The sequence below is a fragment of the Cryptomeria japonica genome, chromosome 5 (genome assembly GCF_030272615.1).
Source record: "Cryptomeria japonica chromosome 5, Sugi_1.0, whole genome shotgun sequence".
Taxonomy (NCBI): Eukaryota; Viridiplantae; Streptophyta; class Pinopsida; order Cupressales; family Cupressaceae; genus Cryptomeria; species Cryptomeria japonica.
Window position 1 is genome coordinate 479271124 of NC_081409.1, and position 21160 is coordinate 479292283.

Here is a 21160-nt window from a genome sequence, read left to right on the forward strand (position 1 = left end):
TGGCAGCTCCTAAACCAAACAATACCCTCTCCCGCCAAGCGCTCATCAAGGAAGACTTGAAGGGAAGTGCATTCGAAAGTAAGATCACGTCGCATTGGAGCAAAGTAGGAGACACTAATCTCGGGAAGTTCAACACCAAGAAGTTCCGGCACCCATCATACATAAATGAACCTACTGCTACAGCCAAGAAGATGATTGAAAGCGGGATCATAACTGCACCTGGTTTTCCTCCCGCGGTGCAATGCTACGAGCTGACTGTAGAATGTGCTCAACACTATGACTCTACCTCAAGGGGAATTGTGACGAAGGATGGAACAGTGCTCGCATATCTCTCGGAGACGGCAATCAGCGAGACATTTCATCTACCTGGGCCCAAGGACATGACCTACATAAGCATAGAAGGAGCTAAATCCGCATATGATGATGATCCAGATGCTTGTGCGAAGATCATTGACAAGTTTTGGTTGAAGAAGTGAAGAAGAGTAGAGGCGGAAGGAGCAGATGGCCCGATAAGCTACATAGGATAGACTTCAATGATGAATTGAGAGACTTCATCACCTTATTCCATCGTTTGGTTGGTGCACCTGCGGCTTCGTATTTTGAAGATTGGATGTTCTACTTCATTGGGACTGTTACTCATGGCAAGAACGCAGTCAAATGGGCGACGCTCATTAGCAACAGCATTGATCAATAGTTAAGGAAGCTAATGCACACTAAAACGTTCTATATGAGTTCCTACGTCATATACTCCATTGCAAGAAATTATGAGTATCCAGGACTCATGTATATGGGCGTAGTTGGAAGAAGACCTAGAGAGATTATGGTGTATGATTGTTACCCACGGCTTAAGAATCCACCAAAACAACACTACAAGAGAGTGAATGATGCTTTCACTATGCATATCATGAGGACACTTCGAGGTGGCTTGCAACAAAGACTCTCCAGAAGCACAGGCATTGATAGAACAACATGGTGCGTGGTTCATCCAATTCCCGCAGTTCACATATATCAGAGTTCAAGGATCTCCTGTTCCTCCCTACATGTTGCCACACTACCCAACGAATAGAGTGGTGTTACTCGAGGTGGTGAGACAGTTATTGGCGTATATCAAGGCATATAGGCATAAACATGGAGTCAATGTCTCTTTTCCTATCATACTTGGAAATTCCATTGAAGTATGCCCATCCACTCGTGCAGTGAAAGATGCCGAGAAAGAGTTAGTATTACATTCACTCAAGCCATTCACAGCTAGAGATTACTTCGATCCATATGGTAATGTGAAAGAAGTTTTGGGAAGAAAGCATGGACACCGGTGACATCTTGAGGATTATTGGATGAACGTTCAAAATGACGTGGAAGTGAAGAAGATGTATTCCCAGGTACCTCTTGATTTCATCTAGAAATACAAGTTGTTTCATGTTGCCGACCAAGTTCAAGATAGTGGCAAATATCTCCAAGCAGCCTACGCCAAAGAAGATAAAGAGATCAAATTCAATGGGCGGATATGGAAGTTGATGACTTGAAGGAGTTAATGAAACCAGTTTTGGAATACACCCGCATATGGATGGATATACAACACCAGAAGTTGAAAGAGCAGAATATAACACCAACATTCCACTCAGAAGAAAGAGCAGAAGATGAAGATGAAGCAAGCGCAAGTGGGAGCGCACCTCGACCATCTCATTCAAGAGGATTGAAGAGAAAAGAGGATTGTGGAGAAAAGGAACCCTCAAGGAAGAAGCATAAATCAAGTACAAGTCATCCTTCCTCCAAACAAGAAAGATTGTACCCAAAACGATTATAGAAGCTAAGGAGTTGGAGGAAAGAATAAGAGCTATCTTTCATGGAGCTGATGCAATCATCACCAGACAACAATTGAATGGTATGCTAGAGTTTGTGGTTTTAACAAGCAAAACTCAAGAACTCGAACCTGAATGGGAGGATGCTATCGTCAAAGCTTTCGACGAAGTCATGCACATGGAGGAATAGTTGAGGTCTCTACCTGAGATCCCGATGGCAGAGATAGAAGGCATGGTGACCAAATTCATCGAATATGCCAAAAAGGAACGTGAGAAAGGGAACCAGATTCTAGAAGATAGTTTGTTATGATCCCACTTGGCATTTCATTTTCCTATTGGAGGATGCTTCCTCGGTTTTTGTGTCGACACATGCTTTTCTCTCATTGGTTGATTTTGTGATGATGTTTATCTAGATAGGGTTTCATTTGCATCAAACCCTAATTAGGGTTTAGGTGGCGAAATCTTAGCCCTTGATCTCCATTTGATCTCGGCCCTTCATTGTATTTGGGAGTCCTATATAAACTCCACTCATTTCTTTTGTAAAGGTTAATAGAATAATAATAGAGAATAGAAGAGAGAGTAATAATAGTGCTAGAATAGATATTTTGATTAAAAGTCGAGAGATAAGAGGACTTGAAGAATTGTTGTTGTTTGGCTATTAGATTAATAAAACATTGAAGTTATGGTGTTTCTATTCAATCCTTCAAGCCTATTGCATGGTTCTTTATCTTCTCAAGTCAATCTTTGATATTAGTTTAAGTATTTAGATTAAATGATGGAATGTTGCACTTGATGTATTGTGAAACTCATTATCCATACCACTAGCTTCTTGTTGATTGTAAGTTAGTTTCGTGTGGTCAACTGGAACATTTGAAATTGCTTAAGTTCGATTATTGCTCAACCATTGATATGCATTCAAGAAATGGTATCTATGCTTAGTAATGATTTCAAAATATCCAAACATCCTTAGAAGATTGCACTAGTTTTAGTGGAGTTGTTCTTGTATGACGAAACTAAGACTAGTAGAGTTTCACTTGTGTCATTCTTCATCCATTCATTCTAGTATAATTTAGAAATTCTCTAAACCCTTATCTTTTGCCATATTTTGACAATCATTCAGTAGTGCTAGGAAAGAACTTCACTGCATATCATCCGCAAAGTATTTCATGAAATCTTTCCTAACCATAAATGCCCTTTGATGAAACAGCAATTACAACAACCAACAGAGCTTATCCACACATAGTGACCCTACATTCATGAACCTTGGAGTCTTCTCAATTGATCCTTAAGGTAATCTTCAGCATTTGAGAGATTCGTTCAAGAGAGGATAAGATACTTTAGGTATTTTATTATGTGTTCGTATGTGCCTAAAAACCACATTAACACTACCCATCCCCAAAACCCACTCCCACAATCCAAAACCCACAAAATTATGGCTTTTATATTACTTTTACATTTCAAGGTTTAGCCGTTTTTGGTCTACACATTGTTCGTTGTGTTTCTTTAGTGTGTAGAGTTTCACTAAGTTGCTCTATTACAACTTTATCTTTTGAATATTTTTAAAATTTATACTCTTGATACTGTTGGTTTCTTAATTTCAACTATATCTAGTTAGAGCTCCCAATAGTCTCATCATTCAATTCTTATCTTCTTACTTTGTTTTCTTCAACTTTTGCTTAATAAATAACTCTTGCCATCCTTTGTTTCAAACATCCACCCAAATTTGATTTTTTCATCAAATCCTAGATAAAGAGTCCACATTAGCTCAATTTTAAAAATATCCTAAGATTTTACACCGTCTTCAAGGAAATGGAGATAAAGCAAACATTAGATTCAACCTAAAACTAATTTGGGAAGCAATCCCACAAAGTCATTATAGACAGTATAAAAAAAATTGGCACTTTAAATTCAAATTACCCTCATGCACTTCTATCTGTTGAAGTTACTAATCCTTCCCTTAGCTTGACAATGCAAACACATTTCCCCCACATAGAGAACTAATGTTTTTTTATAGTATGAATCATGCATGCCAATTTAGCCAGGTTAATAGTTAATCCACTACATTGCCCACATTTGGGTCCAATTCATATCTAGTTCATATTTTGGGCCAATTTAGGCAAAGATTTTGCCAAGGCATGCAAGTGAAGCTATGGGTTCCTCCCAAATGGTTCCAAGTGAATCCATGATGAACCTAGATGAATATAACTTTTCTAAGCCAAATCTACTCTGAAAAACACATTTAAAAAAAATGTTTTTTTATAATTTTAACATATCAACCATCCACATTGCATCTAAGGCCCCATTTACCCAGAAGTTAGGATACTAGAGGCTACGATCCAAATAGCCAACCTAGAGAGCTCAACCTTCCTTTTGGATCAGATGCCCTTCATCAAAGGGTAGGGCTCTCAGGTGGTATGGGAATATTTCAACTCCAATTGAAACTCGAACTAATCCTTCCTAGGGACTACCAAAACCCAGCTAATTCCCCTACACTATACAAATGACATTGCCCGAGGAAATGAATGGAAATGGAAGGACTGCCACGAATGTTGCATTTCTCTATTAAATTATTGGCTTCCTGTTATTAAAGAAGACATCCACTATAGGAGCTTAAAAAACTTAGAACAAATAGTGTAGGTGTAGATATTTCCAAAGAATTTAGAGTACATCTACACCATCCCATACAAGAATTGTGATTTATTTGAGACACTTTAGACAATTCTATTATGTTTTACTTTTTAGCACCTTTTTAGTGTCCATACGAAGGGGGCCACGACATCCAATATTGAAGTCCACAAAATCTTATAGAACTTTTATTATTGTTTTGTTTATTTACTATTATATTAATATGCATATCCACTATTCTGGTTTAACATTGTATATTGTTTATAATTTATTATTCTATCAATATGCATATGTGGTATTATGGTGTAATTACTGTTCCAAAATGAATGACGTTGACATTAGTAATTGATTTTGTTGTTCATGGTATCAATTTCCAACCCAAAACAACCAATATGATATCAAAAATCTGTTTTGAGGCTGCAAATACATTTATAACTTTTATTTCAGTTTGTATGGACAAACATGAAACAAACCCAACCACGCAAAACAATTGCCAAATCTGGATCTAGAGAGTACCCAAAAACCCGAACTGGCAACTCAATCTTCTAGCAAAATTTTTTCAATGATTCTTAGGATGCATTGAAATCTCCTCCTTGTATCCAATGTGCATTGCCCTAGTTCATTTCGTTTACAATTATCTTCAATCTCCTTGGAGCCATACACATTTGTGACCAAAATAAATAGATCTCAATGAACTTTTGTAGTGTCATTTCCCTCAACTATTTCCTAGTCACAATTTCTCCATTATGAAGGCTAATCTTGCAAATATTTCATTATGTAACTGAGATTCTTGAACAAATACTATATCAGGTTTTCTATCTTGAAATTGCTGCCACAATAGGAAACGTATTATTAGGGGTATTCGAGGCCAAACATTTTGATGTCATGATACTCACATTTTCTTGTTTAGGGTCTTTACCCTATCAAAAAAGTTAATTTTACATGCTTGTGTGTCATATTACCTCGTATAATGCTTGTGAAGCCATTTTACAGCTTTACTTTTTCTACCCCTATCTTGATTTGTTCCTATGCATGCTAAGGCCAATGCTGCATAGAATGTTGCTCTTGTAAAGTCACTCCTTCAGACTTGTTTACTTGTTCATTGCCTATATTGAGAATCAGATGAAATCTGCATCTCACTTTATTTTTATTTTTTCACATAGTTAAATATATCAAAAAAATAGTTTCATTGGGTAGATCTTCCTTTTCCTCTACATGAACTTATCCTTCCATTCCGAAGCTAGAATGTCTTCAGTAGCCCTTTCCTTTCTTTTATAAAGTGTTTCCTTCTATTTTCCATCTCAAAGAGTTGAGGAGCGTTTTCTGCCATAATATCCTCCAAAAACAGCCAATTTTTTCTCTTGATTTCTTTATTTCCAGATTGCTTTTTTTTAATCATTATCTTGCATTATGGACCTTCATGCCTTTCTATCGAACTTCCTAGGATGTTTAGGTTTTCCTCGTTCCTTTCTCTCCTCCCATACCTTGAGGAAATTTAGATCTAAGTGATAAGTTACATAGCATACAACATCTATCTGAATGGTATTTATAATGTATGTTTTGAACCCATGTATCCACCACGGTTTTTAACATTATATATTTCAAAACCGATTGGGATAAATCAACACTGACTCATATTCAAACTATGTTCCACAGTGTTTGCAAGATGGGGATGCAAGAAACACAAGGACACATTCCTACAACAGTAGGGCACGGGAGACCATTTAAGAGTATAGAAAATTTCAAATATTCATATGATTAGGCATTTAACATATTCATTATATACCCATATTATGAAACATTCGAGCTCAATTGCATATTCACATGACTCAACATACAAATTCAAAATGACATTATGTTCCACAGCATTTCAGGGACATGGACAGCAATCTTGTTGACGTGTTTTTTATGACAGCATCCAACACAGAATAAAGTTGCCTAACAGTCACTTCACTCTCTCTTGATCAAAGTACGATTGTATGCTAAGATTGCCATGAGTTCAAACAATCAACTCCAAGGTTCCTTTTTGCTTTGGACATGACTCAGTTGGTTGATGTGATTTCTCGTAATCCAAGGGGACTTACGTTTGAATCATTCTTTCACCTCTTTGTTGTGGCTTGAACTTCATCATCGGATATAGCAATGTTGCGATGCTTCTGCTTCAAACAGACTAAAATGAACTAAAAATAAAGGGGAAAGGGTTTCAGAAGGATCTAAATCTACTCCTAAGTGCAGTGATATCAATAGATAATGCTCTAGTGGACAAATTCCAAATAAACCAAGCTCTGATTCGCCAAGATTAACTACAACTCTACAAGAACTAGTGCAATCTTCTGAGGATGTTGAAGGATTTTCACATTGAGAAAGTGCATTTGAATATTCACCCAACGCAGTGAAATCCAAACGACTATTCACAATCGAACTTAGCACAAATTTGAGGGTTCAAACTAACTTTACATTGCAACTTATAATCAACAAGATGCAAAAAGTATGAACCATGGAAATTCATCAAACACCATTACATTCTCCATTGAAATCAAAGCACTACTCTCTTTCTACTCTAAGTGATGAAGGTGAAACTATGCAAGTTTTGGAAAATAACTTAAGTGAACACCATTAGAGAACAATGCATCACTATTATTATCTCAAAAACTTATCGCAACAATTTCATACAAGTCTCCCTCCTCTACAAATGAGGGGGTCACCCTTTTATATAGGCTTCAAGCCTTGGCCACATGCAAAACCCTAATTAGGGTTTTCCCTAAAAGATTCTCCACACATGATGCAACAAGGTGGGAATCAACAATAAATACCCATGATGCCCATATACAATTAATTCCAACTTATTACAACTGGTAACCAGAATGCGATAAATGCACCACTTCCCACTAAATATGTCCAACATGCAATTGATATTTTTCCATGCAAAAAAATCGCCTCATCATGCCATAAATGCACCATCATCTCCACATGCGATGGCTGCATGCAAAAGGAATCTGCCCTAAATGTGACGGCTACATGCAAAGAGATGCTCCATTAATTCAGCATGCGTTGACTTGGCTGCCACTTGGCGAGAAACTCTTGGAGAGAGAAAACTTTATCTAGGAAGAATTTTCTTGAGATTTTGAATTTGCCCTATCTTGGAGGATATTTTTCATCAATTTTCAACATCTCCTATTTTTTAGGAATTTGAGTTCTGAGGTGCAAGAGAGAAATTTCTCTCACGATTCCAAATCTGCCATCATTTTTAAATTTGGATGATTTATTATGCCTGAAAATGGATTTTTTCAAAAAATTTACCGAGGGGAATTTTCTTGTTCAGTTCATCCTTGATTCTTTCCTTGCCTTAGAATTTTTTTTCAACTTCAATTCTTCCCGACGTGGAATTCATGTTATGAACGAATTCTCCTTTGGAAAGAAATTTCTTCCTTACTCCTGTCCAACACTTCATCTCCAACTTGGGTGCTAAAAACACATGGTGAAGGAATTTTGCTTAAGGAGGAAAAATCCTTCATACCCTTCAATTGGTGCCCATTCTTGACCTTGATTCTACTTTACACCTAAGGAAGGAAATTCTTCATGCCTTAGCCAATATTTTATGATTTCCAAGAACTGTCCTGAAGAAAGGAATTTCCAACACTTAGTCCATTTTGCACTTTCCTAGAATTTTGTCCTAAGGAAGGAATTTCCAACACAGTCAATTTTTCACTTTCCTGTAATTCTGTCCTAAAGGAACGAATTTCCAACACTTAGTCAATTTTTCACCTTTTCTATTTTTTAGGATTTTTTCCATTTTTACCTTCGAGATTCAATTTAGAGAAAACTTCTCACTTGGCTAATTTTTCTTCTCGTCTTGAAATTTCTTTATTCTTTGGCGAATTTCCATGCCTCGGAAGGGAATTTTGAATTCTTCCTTGAGGGGATTTTCCTTCTCTCAATTTCTTCCTTGCTTAGAATTCCAATCTTGGGTGCTGGAATGACCATATGGAGGAATTTACATTTCTTGCTTTCCCTTCCTACCTTGCATTCAGCGCTCTGGCTTGGACTTAGGCATGGAAATCATATGGCGAAGGAATTTGACCTTTCCATGATGCCCTAGGATTCAACTTTCTTTCCTTGACTTGGGCATGAATTTGATGTCTCACAGGAATTTTTATCAATTTTCTTGTTTTTCCATGACCTCTTCATTTTAGCGTCCATCACTCTCCTTGGGCGCTAAATCACGTTGGGCAAGGAATTTTGGTTTTGAGCATTTTTTCTTCATCACCTCCATTCAGCACCCTAATGCACACTTGGGCACCAAAATCATCTTGAGGAGGAAATTTTTGGAATTTCTTAGTTTTCCATGGCATCACCATTTTGGCACCCAACATCTTGACTTGGGCACTAAAACACTGTAGAGGAGGAATTTGCAAATTTTTCACTTTCCATGGCCACCTCTGTTTGGCGCCTGACACTTGACTTGGGAATTAATTTCCTTGGGTGCAGGAATTTTAACATTTTTGGATTTTCCATGGCACACTCAATTTGGCGTCGAACTCCGGACTTGGGCACCATTTTCACTATGTCAAGGAATTTTCCATTTTTTAAAATTTCCTTGACTCCATTTCAGCGCCCATACCTGAACTTGGGCACTATTTCCACTTGATGAAGGAATTGGACTTGCTTCTTTCCAAACTTAGTCAATTTCAAACATTTTCGGATCAGGATGCCATATCTAGGAGTTAAAGTGATTTTGCCAAAACTTTGAACATTTTCACGCTTTCCACTTTTGCAATGGATGCTCACTTAGCCATGTTTTGATCAATTTTGCCTACTTTTTGACTTTCTGGATTCAGGAGTGTTCAAGAATGTTCAGTTTCTAGTGTCTGCAACGAAGAAACTGCCACAAATAGACTTTCCAAAAACCGAAAATGTTTCAAAATTTCTAAGTTAGGGTGAAATAGAACACAGGGACACTTACTATAAATAGAAACTTACTAAAAATAATAAGTTTGATTTTTTGGGAAAATTAGACCAATCAGGAAGGCAATGAAATCCCTAAACATAAGAACTTTCTAAAAATAGAAAGTTGCTCAGAATTCACTCAAATTTCACGTGCAGGTTCCTTAAAGGGTTCAAATTCCAATGCAACATTCAGTTTTTCCAAAACCCTAAAGGAAATGGCCTCAGATTCAAGTCTAAAGGTCAAAACCCTAAAACAAGCTCCAAACTTGGCCAAATTTGCTCAAACGAGTTGCAGACTTGATCAAACTGACCCCCAAATGCTTGCAAACTCAAAGGATTGATGAGATTGCAGCGAAAAGACCTAAAAACCAAAACCAAAAGACCGAGAGGGTGGAAAAGTAGGGGGTCCCCATTTGCAATGGAGCGATGTGTGAAAACGTCACAACAAGCCCAATGACCACTTTGGGGGGACAGTGGGAGGAATACACACACACACACACACACACACACACACACACACACACACAGATTTCTACAAATTAATGAACAGAAAAATAACAGCAGCAATAAAACATGACAATGTTAGAAATGATGTTTGGATAACATGTGCAGAAGCCAACGTGCCAACCACATTACAAAAAGAAATTGTTTGCTTGCACTTCTGACACAATACCACATTGTATCGAACCACGGAAAATGCACCTTTGATATCTCTTGCAACTGACAATAATAATGAATCTAATACCATATCAACAATTTTGAAGATTGAGACTATTTTGAATAATGAAATCAGAAATCAAAACTATTACTGTTAGTGTTAACTGCTATACAAATTAAATTGTTAGGCATGAATCTGAATCATGATATAATTATTGCTGGTACACTACAGTTGTTTCTGTCACTTCTGTCATGATTCATTTAATTGCTGTTACACTGCTGTCATGATTAATTTAATTGCTGTTATGCTGCTGTCACGATGTGTTTATTGCTGCTGTTGTAATGCTGTCATGGTATACTGCTCTTACAATGCTGTCATGATATATTTAACAGTCTTTTATTATATGTTATGAATGATTTTTTTAACCATTACAAAGATTGTTTTGCTGCAGGGGATGGTGGCCATCCCCAGGATGGTTGAGGAATGTCTCATCAAAACTCGCCGCGAGTCAGGCGAGTTTGTCAAGTTGGCGAGTCGAGCCAAGATCGGCGAGTTTTGCTCATAAATCACCTGACTCGCCTGGGTCAAGTGAGTTATGGTAAAACTCGCCGAGTCCGAGCTCCAGGACTCGCGCCACGGCATGTCAGACATGGCAGAGGATGAGGATAGAGCACGATCCGGCACAAGCACATCTGATGTTGATCATTGTGGTACCTCACAGGCGGAGACTATGGCTACTTAGTCATCCAAGACCTACCTTAGACGCCTTTGTAGGAGGCAGATAGACTACTCTGAGGCTGAGGCTGAGGATGAGCTAGAGCCTGAGCCATTGACTTGTTTTTGTTTACAATTACATATATGTTTGGGAACATTTGATGTCATGGATTTTATATACATTTGACAACATTTATAACTCTATATATCTATGTTTTCTATTTCCTTCAGCTACAATTTACATTTCTATGCATGTGATGGATGTATGTTTATGTATGTGATCAAATTAGCTTCTATTTGATGATGTTATAGTGTCTTTAAGCTTTATTCAATAATGGGTGCATGAAACGAGTTTTAACTCGTTAAAAATCTCTAAATTTCAAGGGTTTTTTAATTTTGCCGAGTCATAGCCGAGTCACGAGTCGAGTCGACCTTGCCGAGTCCAAGCCAAGTCTGAGTCTCGGAACTTTGTGGTTGAGGGACATCTGAGACATCCCCAGCTGCTTTGGGGATGGCCAGGTGTCCCCTATGTATTTCCTCTCCTCCCCAATTTTAGGGATGCATTCCAAGACGTTTCCTCATTTTTTCAGTTTCAGGGGTACAGCATCCCCAAAATGCCTCAAGGGATCAGGACAGGGGTTTGAGGTCTCAGGACACATCCCTGTGTTACACAAAAATGACATAATGTAGAAATTATGAAAAAAAAAACATTTCATAATAAGAAAATATCTCCTGGATAGGCATTTTACTAAGTTGGTAACCATGCCTTCTACAAATTTGTATTATGTATTTTATTGATTTGGTTCTAGGAAGCCCAATTCCTAGAACTTTTTATTGTTAACTGCTGTAATCTCTATTCCTATCAACCTACTTTAGGTCATCTGTGGACATTGATATGACTAATCTCTCTCTCTCTCTCTCTCTCTCTCTCTCTCTCTGAATCACTTTTAATTTAATTCTTACTGTTTAGGCAGCTGACAATCATCGTATTATTGTACTTTTATAATGCAATATCATTGAAATTGAAAAAATCCCTGTAATACTCCATTATTGATGGCACAGGGCATTGCAGTAGAGGTTCTTTCAGATCTATTCAGAGCCATTTTATCCACACAAAAGTTGTTGTAAATGAAGGAACTGAAAATTTCGATATGCAATACAAAGAGTACATTATAACTGAGATTATCAACCTTCTACTGCCATACTGTAGAATTTTTTGTTTTAACTTTCAGCCATGGTGACATCATATCCACAGTAAATTATGGCAAGGACAGCAATAACAGTTTAATCCACACGGTAGTGTATGGACATAGCTCTAACAAAGGCAGTCAACATTTCATCGTCCCATTCTTTAATAAAGAGTTCAAATTATGGTATACTACACAGTATAGTAGCTCAAAATCAATCATAAATCCATTTCAGAATATTCAAAAGAGCATATTTTTTTTTTTAATCTTTTGGGAGTATAGTAGCTCAAAATCAATCATAAATCCATTTCAGAATATTCAAAAGAGCATTTTTTTTTTTTAATCTTTTGGGAGAAATTTGACAGCCATCAATTAAAAATTTGATTGTTGTCCTCCCTAGAACAGCAAGGGTATATCCCCAACCGTCCCCAAAATGGCTAGCCATCCCTAGAGTTTCCAGGCCCTTTCTGGACAGGTGAGGGTTTCAGGGTACGATGGGGGGGCATCCAAGGCATCTCTGAGTAGCTAGAACATCCCAGTATGGAGGAGCCTGATAAGGGGCAGGGACACATCCCTGGGTTTCCTTCTATTCAAGTGAATGTGATCAAAAGCCTTTGTGATGCTTATTATTTCCTCAATTTGTATCCCATCATTTTCAGAATTGATAACTTCGAAAATTCCTACAGGAGTCTATAGGCACAATCCAAAACTAGATTTTATGAACAGCTATGTTTCTGGAATGAACTAAGGAGTTTGTAGTTAGAAACCTAAGTACCCCGAGTATAAAGCTCATGTTTTTCTAGCGTATCAAAATTGAGCAACATAAATCCTTTGCTAGAAACCTAAGTTCATGTGTTTTCTGTATTCTTTATTTGCTTCTTATCCATCCCAACAGTGTCTCAGTTGCAGACAAGATGCCTGTAAACCTACAGATCAAAATATAAAGCTAGTGATTTTCAAAGTGGTAAAAATTACTCATCCACCAAATCAATCCAGAGATCTTCTGTTGTTGTTTGAAAAGTCAAATTTCCTGCCTCTGCTTGAAAATGATACAGATTCTTCTCCTTATGCAGGTGGGTCATTAAAGTATGTCAGCAGCGAAATCTGCAATTGAGGTAAGTCATGAAACAAGATGATTTTCAGAAATTCATCATATACCAAATCAATCTGGAGGTCTTTAAAAGGATGCCAATGGCAATATCTGCACTTGAGATGGTGTCTTCATTACACTTGTCATCTTTTTATCACATACATAGTTGTTTCCTGCTCTTCTTCAATTACCAGATACCTCACTAGCCATCTTTTGTATGATGCTTTTTATTAGGTGAAAGCATGTGCTTACATTTAACAAATTTTAGCATCAATTTCATTATAAAAGTTATACTTGCAAGATACAATACTCATTTCACATCTATATAAACATTACTCTTTGATAGCCTAAATTTGCAGTTGAATGAACTTATAAGAGAGACACAAAAATATAGACAAAGTTTAAAAAAACTATTTTTCACATACCCTGTCACTAGAGTCCGTGCAAGAGCACACTCATGGTTCTTAAGGCGGTGCCCTTCATCCACAATCATGTAGTGCCAATGTATTCTTTTTAAAAATGATTTATCACGCATGATGAGATCATAATGAGTAACCAGCACATTGAATTTTCCATCCCCTCCATACTCTTCCCTCAAAGCCTTACGCTCATCCAAGCGACCATCATACATAACTATAGTAATGCTGCACACCAATCATTAAATTAAAAATGGAACACAGATTAGTTAAGCTATCTAACAAAGAAATGAGTACAAAACCAGGCAAATGGATGAACAAAAGCAGCATGCATTGATAACAGTTCAAAAATTTCAAACTGTCTTATTATTTATTAATTCTCAGATATACATACCATAAATCCATAATGTATTTACAACTAATGGATGTTATGTTAAAGATCCGATTATTTCTGAATTAGTGAAGAGTTCATCTAATCAATGAGATACGAAAAATTGTAACTAATTTTAAGACAATGTATTTTCAAAGATTAGAATAAATAGGATGAACTTTAAAGCAGAGTGTTGAGAGTTGGTGAGGACCCTTGGATCCAAGTCCAAGTCAAGCTTGATGAGACTGCAGCCTCAACCTCCAGACTTAATGAGTCTGACAACCAAGACTCATGAACGTTGATTGTCAGACAGTCGAGTCTGAAATTCTTAAAAAATCAACTTGATATTTCAAAAAGAAAAAATATTTAAAACATTTTTTCATATAATATATTTATTTTTTCCAAGTTTTTCCACCAAGTTTGAGTTTTGAGTCTGAATCTGAATCAAAAAATAGTTTCCTTTCACAAAGTTGAATCTCAACAGCAAATTTTAAATTAAAAATTTTACAGAGAAAGAATGCTACCATCCCTGCTATAATTATATTCTATAGCAGTTGTTATAGAGAACTTCATAGCTGTGTAATCTCATTCTTGGAATGTCTAATAAACAAATATAGTTAACAATCTCAACTCATTGACTGTAATGTCCCCTACCTGATTAATATAATTAATCTATTTCAATATACTAAAATTGATTGAGAGAATAATCATGAAGCTAATCATCAATATTCTTCAATCTATTAGTTATTAACAAGTGATTATTTATTTTCCTCATTAGATGATTAATTTCATTATTCATAGTTCTTAATATAGATATTGTAATGTCCCCTACCTGATTAACATAATTAATCTATTACAATATACTAAAATTGATTGAGAGACTAATCATGAAGCTAGTCATTGATATTATTATTATTATTATTATTATTATTAAATTATATTTCAAAGTAGGGACATTACAAATATCAGACCCTGCTACTACTTCAATTTTAAGGGAGAAGGGTTTATGTATGTTATCAAAGTGCTTAGAGACCAAATACAATAGGTTCCCTCAAGTTTACAGATCCAAGCCCTTACCTATATTGGGTTTATACCGTAAAGGCTTATGGGTCATTGATCCCCACCCTATCCTGGGACTTAACCTATTGCTTGGATTTAGACTGCCCCTCTTTGGAACATCTCATCCCATCTTCTTAAATACTGACAGTAATAACATGATTTAGACTATAAGTATACTAACTTCTCATGTATTATGAATATATATAAAATTAAGTATGACCGTATTGTAGTATATATTAATATTACTATTAAATTCTGTATAAGAACATTATCAGGCATCATATATTAAGAACATCCTCATGCATACCACTGAGAGCAAGGATGCTACTGCCTGTAACTTAATAACAGTTTTGATCTGATTTGATCTGATCTAATCGATGGTGATCTCACTGGATCCTTTTGATTCCTTTCCTTTATATCTCTCAATGTGAGGGAGAGATCACACCTCTTCATCATGTATGCCCTTTGGCAAGAGACACACTTTCACCATTAGCACCCTTTGAAAGAGTAACTCTTCATTATTTCTGTCTTTTGAAAGGGACACAACCTTTCATAATCAGATCTGCACTTCTGATTTTCAAATTGTCCCCCTCTTAAATGAGGTTATCTTCATCCTTTTATTTCTCATTGTTGAGGGAGTCGCAGATTTTCCTTCCATGTCTTTTGACCATTCATTAACTTAATTAAATTTAATTAATTATATTTAATTATATTCTTTCATATTTTTATTTTTTATTTTTATTCATTTGTATTTTAATTTTTATTATTATTAGATTATATTTCAAAGTAGGGACATTACATTGACAACCAATAATTCTGTCCTTCCTGGCTTAAAGCCCTGAAACTAGTATTTGTCCCAGTATATATACATATATATACATACATATCATACATACATAAGTACATACATTATATACACATATCAAACACACACACACACACACACACACACACACACACACACATTATGTACACATATCATATATATGCATGTGTATGTAATGTCCCATTTTAAGGAAAATGCAAAATAACCACAGAATGTAATGTGCTCGGATACCACTTGTAATGTGCCCTTCAGTTATTATTTATGAAAAAGGAACATTTATTAACTCATTATAATCAATGCAAGAATGATTTGATACACAATGATTTTCACTTATAATATGATAATATTAAGTCAATATCACTGCTATCTCTGATTTGACAGCTAGGTGTATGCAAAATGATCTTGATCAGTATATATATATATATATATATATATATATATACTATGTGCAATGCAACCAATCTTATGTATAGATGGATTATCTCTGCTCTTCCTAATATGTTCGATGATGCTTATGCAAGCTCTGATCTGCAACTCCGCTTTGTCTGATATAATAGTGTGGAATATACTGTCAATTAGATGTTTCAATCTGCAAATTTAGATGAGATTTCTGCTCTCTCTGATATAGTAATTGTTGAATATATTCTTTGAATCTCATTCTTGAATTATAGAAATAATGTTTGCAAGGAATGTCTGACTTGACAATGGTATTATGCTGATAAACTTTCCCTTTCATGTCTATTGATGAAGGATGAATTGCTGTCTCAGATTTATACTTGATAAATATGCAATTGTCTTGGTGCTATTTCTGATATAAACTTTGATGTATGCAACCGCTATGCCAAAGGAAAAATGCTCAAGAGAGCCGATCCAAATAGGATACAAATAAAGAAGACAAAGTCCAATTCAATGCTTTGGAGGAGGAGTTCAGTTTTCATCTTATATGTTGGAAAAGGTTGCATTCAAAGAGATATGTCCTTTATTAATCATGTTTCCTCATAACTAGATCACACCTCTTCATAACATGGATTCTCTTAATGCACTCGCACCCCTTTCTCTAATTAATTACAGTTAACTTAGTCATCCTTAATTGCACCATCTCCATGCTTTGTCTGATCGCTATCATTATGTGTTCATAATCGTCTCAATCGATGCTGTTAGCTACTGTTTGAAATCACCAATCTTGTATTAATCGTTCCTTCTTATGCCACGATCATGTCTCTTGATCAAATTGACCCCATGGTTTCTTCATCAATTGCTCACATCCTTGTTTCATGCATGATCGATCTGTAATACAGATATCAATATGTACTTCATCTCTTGGCATACTTCCTTAATCTGATAATATCTCTTTATCAATGATAATTGAGTTTCAAAAATGGTTGAACTTCTTAATCAATACCTCTTGCAAATGATCACTGAGATAATCTCGAAATGCTTGCTAACTGTTATTTATCTTCGTGTGATAAGGATTCATATATGATCAATGGATAGATGCTATGAAGTGATCTCCTTATGTGATCGGTATGTCATTGAAATGAGCTGCCTTCACAGTGAAGAGGGATTTATATAAGAGATCTTCATCACTACTTTTGTATCATATTCTGATTACTGCTTCAGTATGGATCATATTTGACATTATGTACTTGGTGTGTTGCATGCTCATGAAGCCTTTCTCCCTTGATGGATGGATAACATATCGAGTTGCTTGTCTTCATTACATCTTGATCTATTGTGCTTCTCTTTGAGACCTGATAGGAAAATCATGAAGTCTAATGGAATAAGACAATTTTCCACAATGTTTCTATGTTATAATTGATATAAATATGCAACTAACTATTAGTATTATCTACAAATTGTTATCTTCCAACTCCTAGCTAATTGAAGATGCTATTCAAGGCTGCCACCCTTGATCACATAATTGTTTATTGTTGGTTAACTTTCTAGGTTAAAGATGGGGACATAAAAGTGTATATGTATGTATGTAGTGTAAGTATAATATCTGTATATAATGTATGTATGTGTATATATATGTATGTATATACACACACACACAAATATCATTTCTTCAAAAGTGTATATGTATGTATGTAGTGTAAGTATAATATGTGTATATAATGTATGTATGTGTATATATATGTATGTATACACACACACACACACAAATATCATTTCTTCATTCGAGGAAAATACATCCTAAATGATTCTTTTATAAAATTTGTAAGGCTGCCTAGCCCACTTCCTATAGTGCATCTAAGGATCTTCTAGTATGTGGTAACAATGTACCTCATAAGTATAGAGTTCATACTTTCATGGTGGATTTCCTCATTCACTCGAAGATCGTTCTGCTTGGACCCTTACAGCTCCATGTACATATCCAGCCACAATCTACCAAAATAATTGATTATCTAAACAAAATTTATTAGGTGAGCTATTGATTGTAAGATCATTTGTTGCTATGTTTTCACAAAGTACATAATTTGGAAACAAAACTTTTGCGAGTTAGTAAGGTGAATGTGGTCAAAATTTGGAGTTTAGTGTTGTGTCATTAGTTGAGTTTTTGATTGAGTGTTAAGGAACTACAAAAATGATGACACTTATGAATAGCAATGTTAGATGGGTACACATTTATAAACATATGATATCCCTGTCTTTAGTTGAGTTTTTGGTTGAGCGTTAAGGAACAACAAAAATGATGACACTTATGAATAGCAGTGTTAGATAGGTACACATTTATGAACATATGATATCCCCAAAACAAGAATGTCCACTTAAAAACCAAAACAAAGATAGGGCAAATCTCTTTAATCAGAAACTGTCCACAACAGAGATGTTGTATAATGTCAAAAACAGAAAGAATAATGTTTCCTGTGGATAGAAAGGAAAAAAGATTTGCATGCCAGACTGTAAACAGAACAGCTATAGTGTTGTATATTCACCTCATTGCTAATATTAAAACATAACACCTATAGATCTATAAACAGTTACTATAAGCATCCTATAAATTTGCTTCAACTACAGCTTTCTAAATCACTCTTCATCACATGTAATTATATTTTATTTGTCATTCTGGTTTATAGAAGAGAAATCCCTAGCCAAAACCCAGTTTAATAAACTTAGCCTCTAAGTCACATATTCAACTTAATCAGACATTGTAACATTCCCCAGTATTCTTTTCAAACAGTACTAAGGGAGAATTCCCTCTTCCCTATCATTTTTGCAGTATTGATATCTCATGCCCTTTTTTTATGTTTGCAACAAGGAAAATTCTATCAAATTCCAGTAATCACCTCCTGAATTCATCAAAAGAAAAGTGTTTTCATCATACGACTAGTCAAAACAGGAAGGCCAAAAACATGAAAGAAGAAAACAAACAAACAAAACATAACTTCCACCCCATTGTTAATAATTTTGCATGCCAATCTCATTTAACGTCAAGGAATGTTGCACAAAATCTACGAAGCATATAAAAAAAAGCCACATTCTTAGAACACCCATAACAATGGATATCAACAAGATATGACCATACTCACCTGCATATTTGGTTGTTTTCCAAGGACGAAAATTGAAATATGTACAGCTAGCAAAGATATTCAACGAATTGATCAGACTCATTTTTGTCATTCTCGATTCCCTTTCTCAACCTCATCTTCATTATTGTTTCTCAAAAAAAAAATTATGTTACTGTGCTCTCTCAATGGATATTCTCTCTGCAGATTGGGAGTGACGGACACCAAATCATATCGCATTTGGAATGTAGCTATCATTGCATGTCAAAATGTTTGTGAATTTCCATTTTGCATCCTATCGTAGAGCCTATATACCATGGTAGCCAACAATGGTTTACTGCTATATATTTACACTACCAATTGCAATAACGTACACAAACTAAAGTACACACTACATACCAGAATGATTCTACAAGTATAACAGATTAAATATTTTATCAGAAGTGGTGTTTAGTTACAAATTAAAAATTACAGTAGATCAGAGAGGACCATTCAAGGATCAAAATCCCTTCCTTGACTATGAGAAACATATGTCAAGTGGCTAATGGTTGCTAATTAGACCACATGAATTGGCAAACACTCACAATGATCTCATGACAAAAGTGAGCTAAACAAAAAATAACAAATTAAGCTGTTCAAAATAGACTAACTACATCATCCAGCCCAAACCAAAATTCAGTTTCCTAGATGACAAGCAGAGAACAAAATAAAACATGCTAGGTGTTGATGTGTTTTTTATGCACTTCATACAAAGAATAAAATACCAAGTGTTTTATCCTCTCTTGAACAAAATCATCTTGAATGCTGAGTTATGTGATCATACAAAATGACTCCAAGGTTTATACTGTCAGGTCTTGACTTTATTCATGGATAGACTCAATGGTTTGATGTGATATTGCTAGAATCTACTCTATTGAAAGCCAAGAAACCATGCTAACTTGCAAAAGTAGACAAAATTCACCAACAATTGAACAATGAATAATATCTTAGCACTTAAGTAGTATCACTACAACAATTTCTCAAAACAACTTTCCCTTCAAAAATGAGGGGAGGGTTTACATAGACACCCCATTACAAAGCAATGGCCAAGATTGATCCAAGATCAACGGCCAAGATTAAACAAAAAACCTAATTAGGGCAAACTAGCAAAGTTATCCAAATTGGACCAATGAAAAAATTACAATGCTTTGGACAACCAATGAGAAAATAGGAGCCATTTAATATCTTTCACTTATTGAGTTTGGTTCATTGCACTTGGACATGTTTGACATGGAACCCTTGGATTGGTTGATTGATGACTAGGATGCCACCTTAGCTTGCATTGCAGATTTGATTCTCCATTATTAAGAAGTGTTGATGTAGTATTCCACCCCCGGTTGGCTGATGCGAATTTGACTTTTTTCTTTTTGAAAGTTATTTCTTGATTTTTTGAGTTTTGCATTGTTTGCGAATTGGAAAAGAATGCAATAAAGAGATATGATTGCTGGAAATGAAAGGAGCAAATACAATAGTAAGCAATAACAATTTTTTTATATTTATTTGACAAGAGGGCTGGTTACACACCGCTAACAGCAAACATAGGTCTGATACAAAATCTGGGTCAGCAAATAAATCACCAATGGTTTGTGGAAACACCATAGAACACCTCCATTAAGTATGATCCAGTTTATAGTCTGATTCCTAAGTCTGTTCTGCCACAAAGAGGCCTGAAAGCCCTAGTTTCCAGCTAGGGTTTGGCTGGAAATGATCATTAGATGGTACGGCCAGCTGGGGAAATTAAAGTAATGCTGATATATGCTGAAAAGAGACCCCGATCTGAATTAATGCCTTCAAGTCTGCAACACCATCTCAAATAGAAACCCTGTGATGCCTGCAAATGTCCTCCAAAATGCTGATAACCTGTAAAAAAATGGATATTTATGACCCTTAGAGTGTCTTTCACCTCTGTAGGCCACTGAAT

General features: G+C 35.6%; 1 protein-coding gene across 1 annotated transcript in view; it reads right to left on the reverse strand.

Annotated features, from left to right (window-relative positions):
* LOC131049734 (probable ATP-dependent DNA helicase CHR12) overlaps positions 1 to 21160 on the reverse strand; it is a 199935-nt gene that overhangs the window by 44474 nt on the left and 134301 nt on the right. Inside the window, exon 10 of the mRNA XM_057983800.2 lies at positions 13446 to 13664. Coding sequence (XP_057839783.2) covers positions 13446 to 13664 — 219 coding nt within the window. The remainder of the gene's footprint in view (positions 1 to 13445; positions 13665 to 21160) is intronic.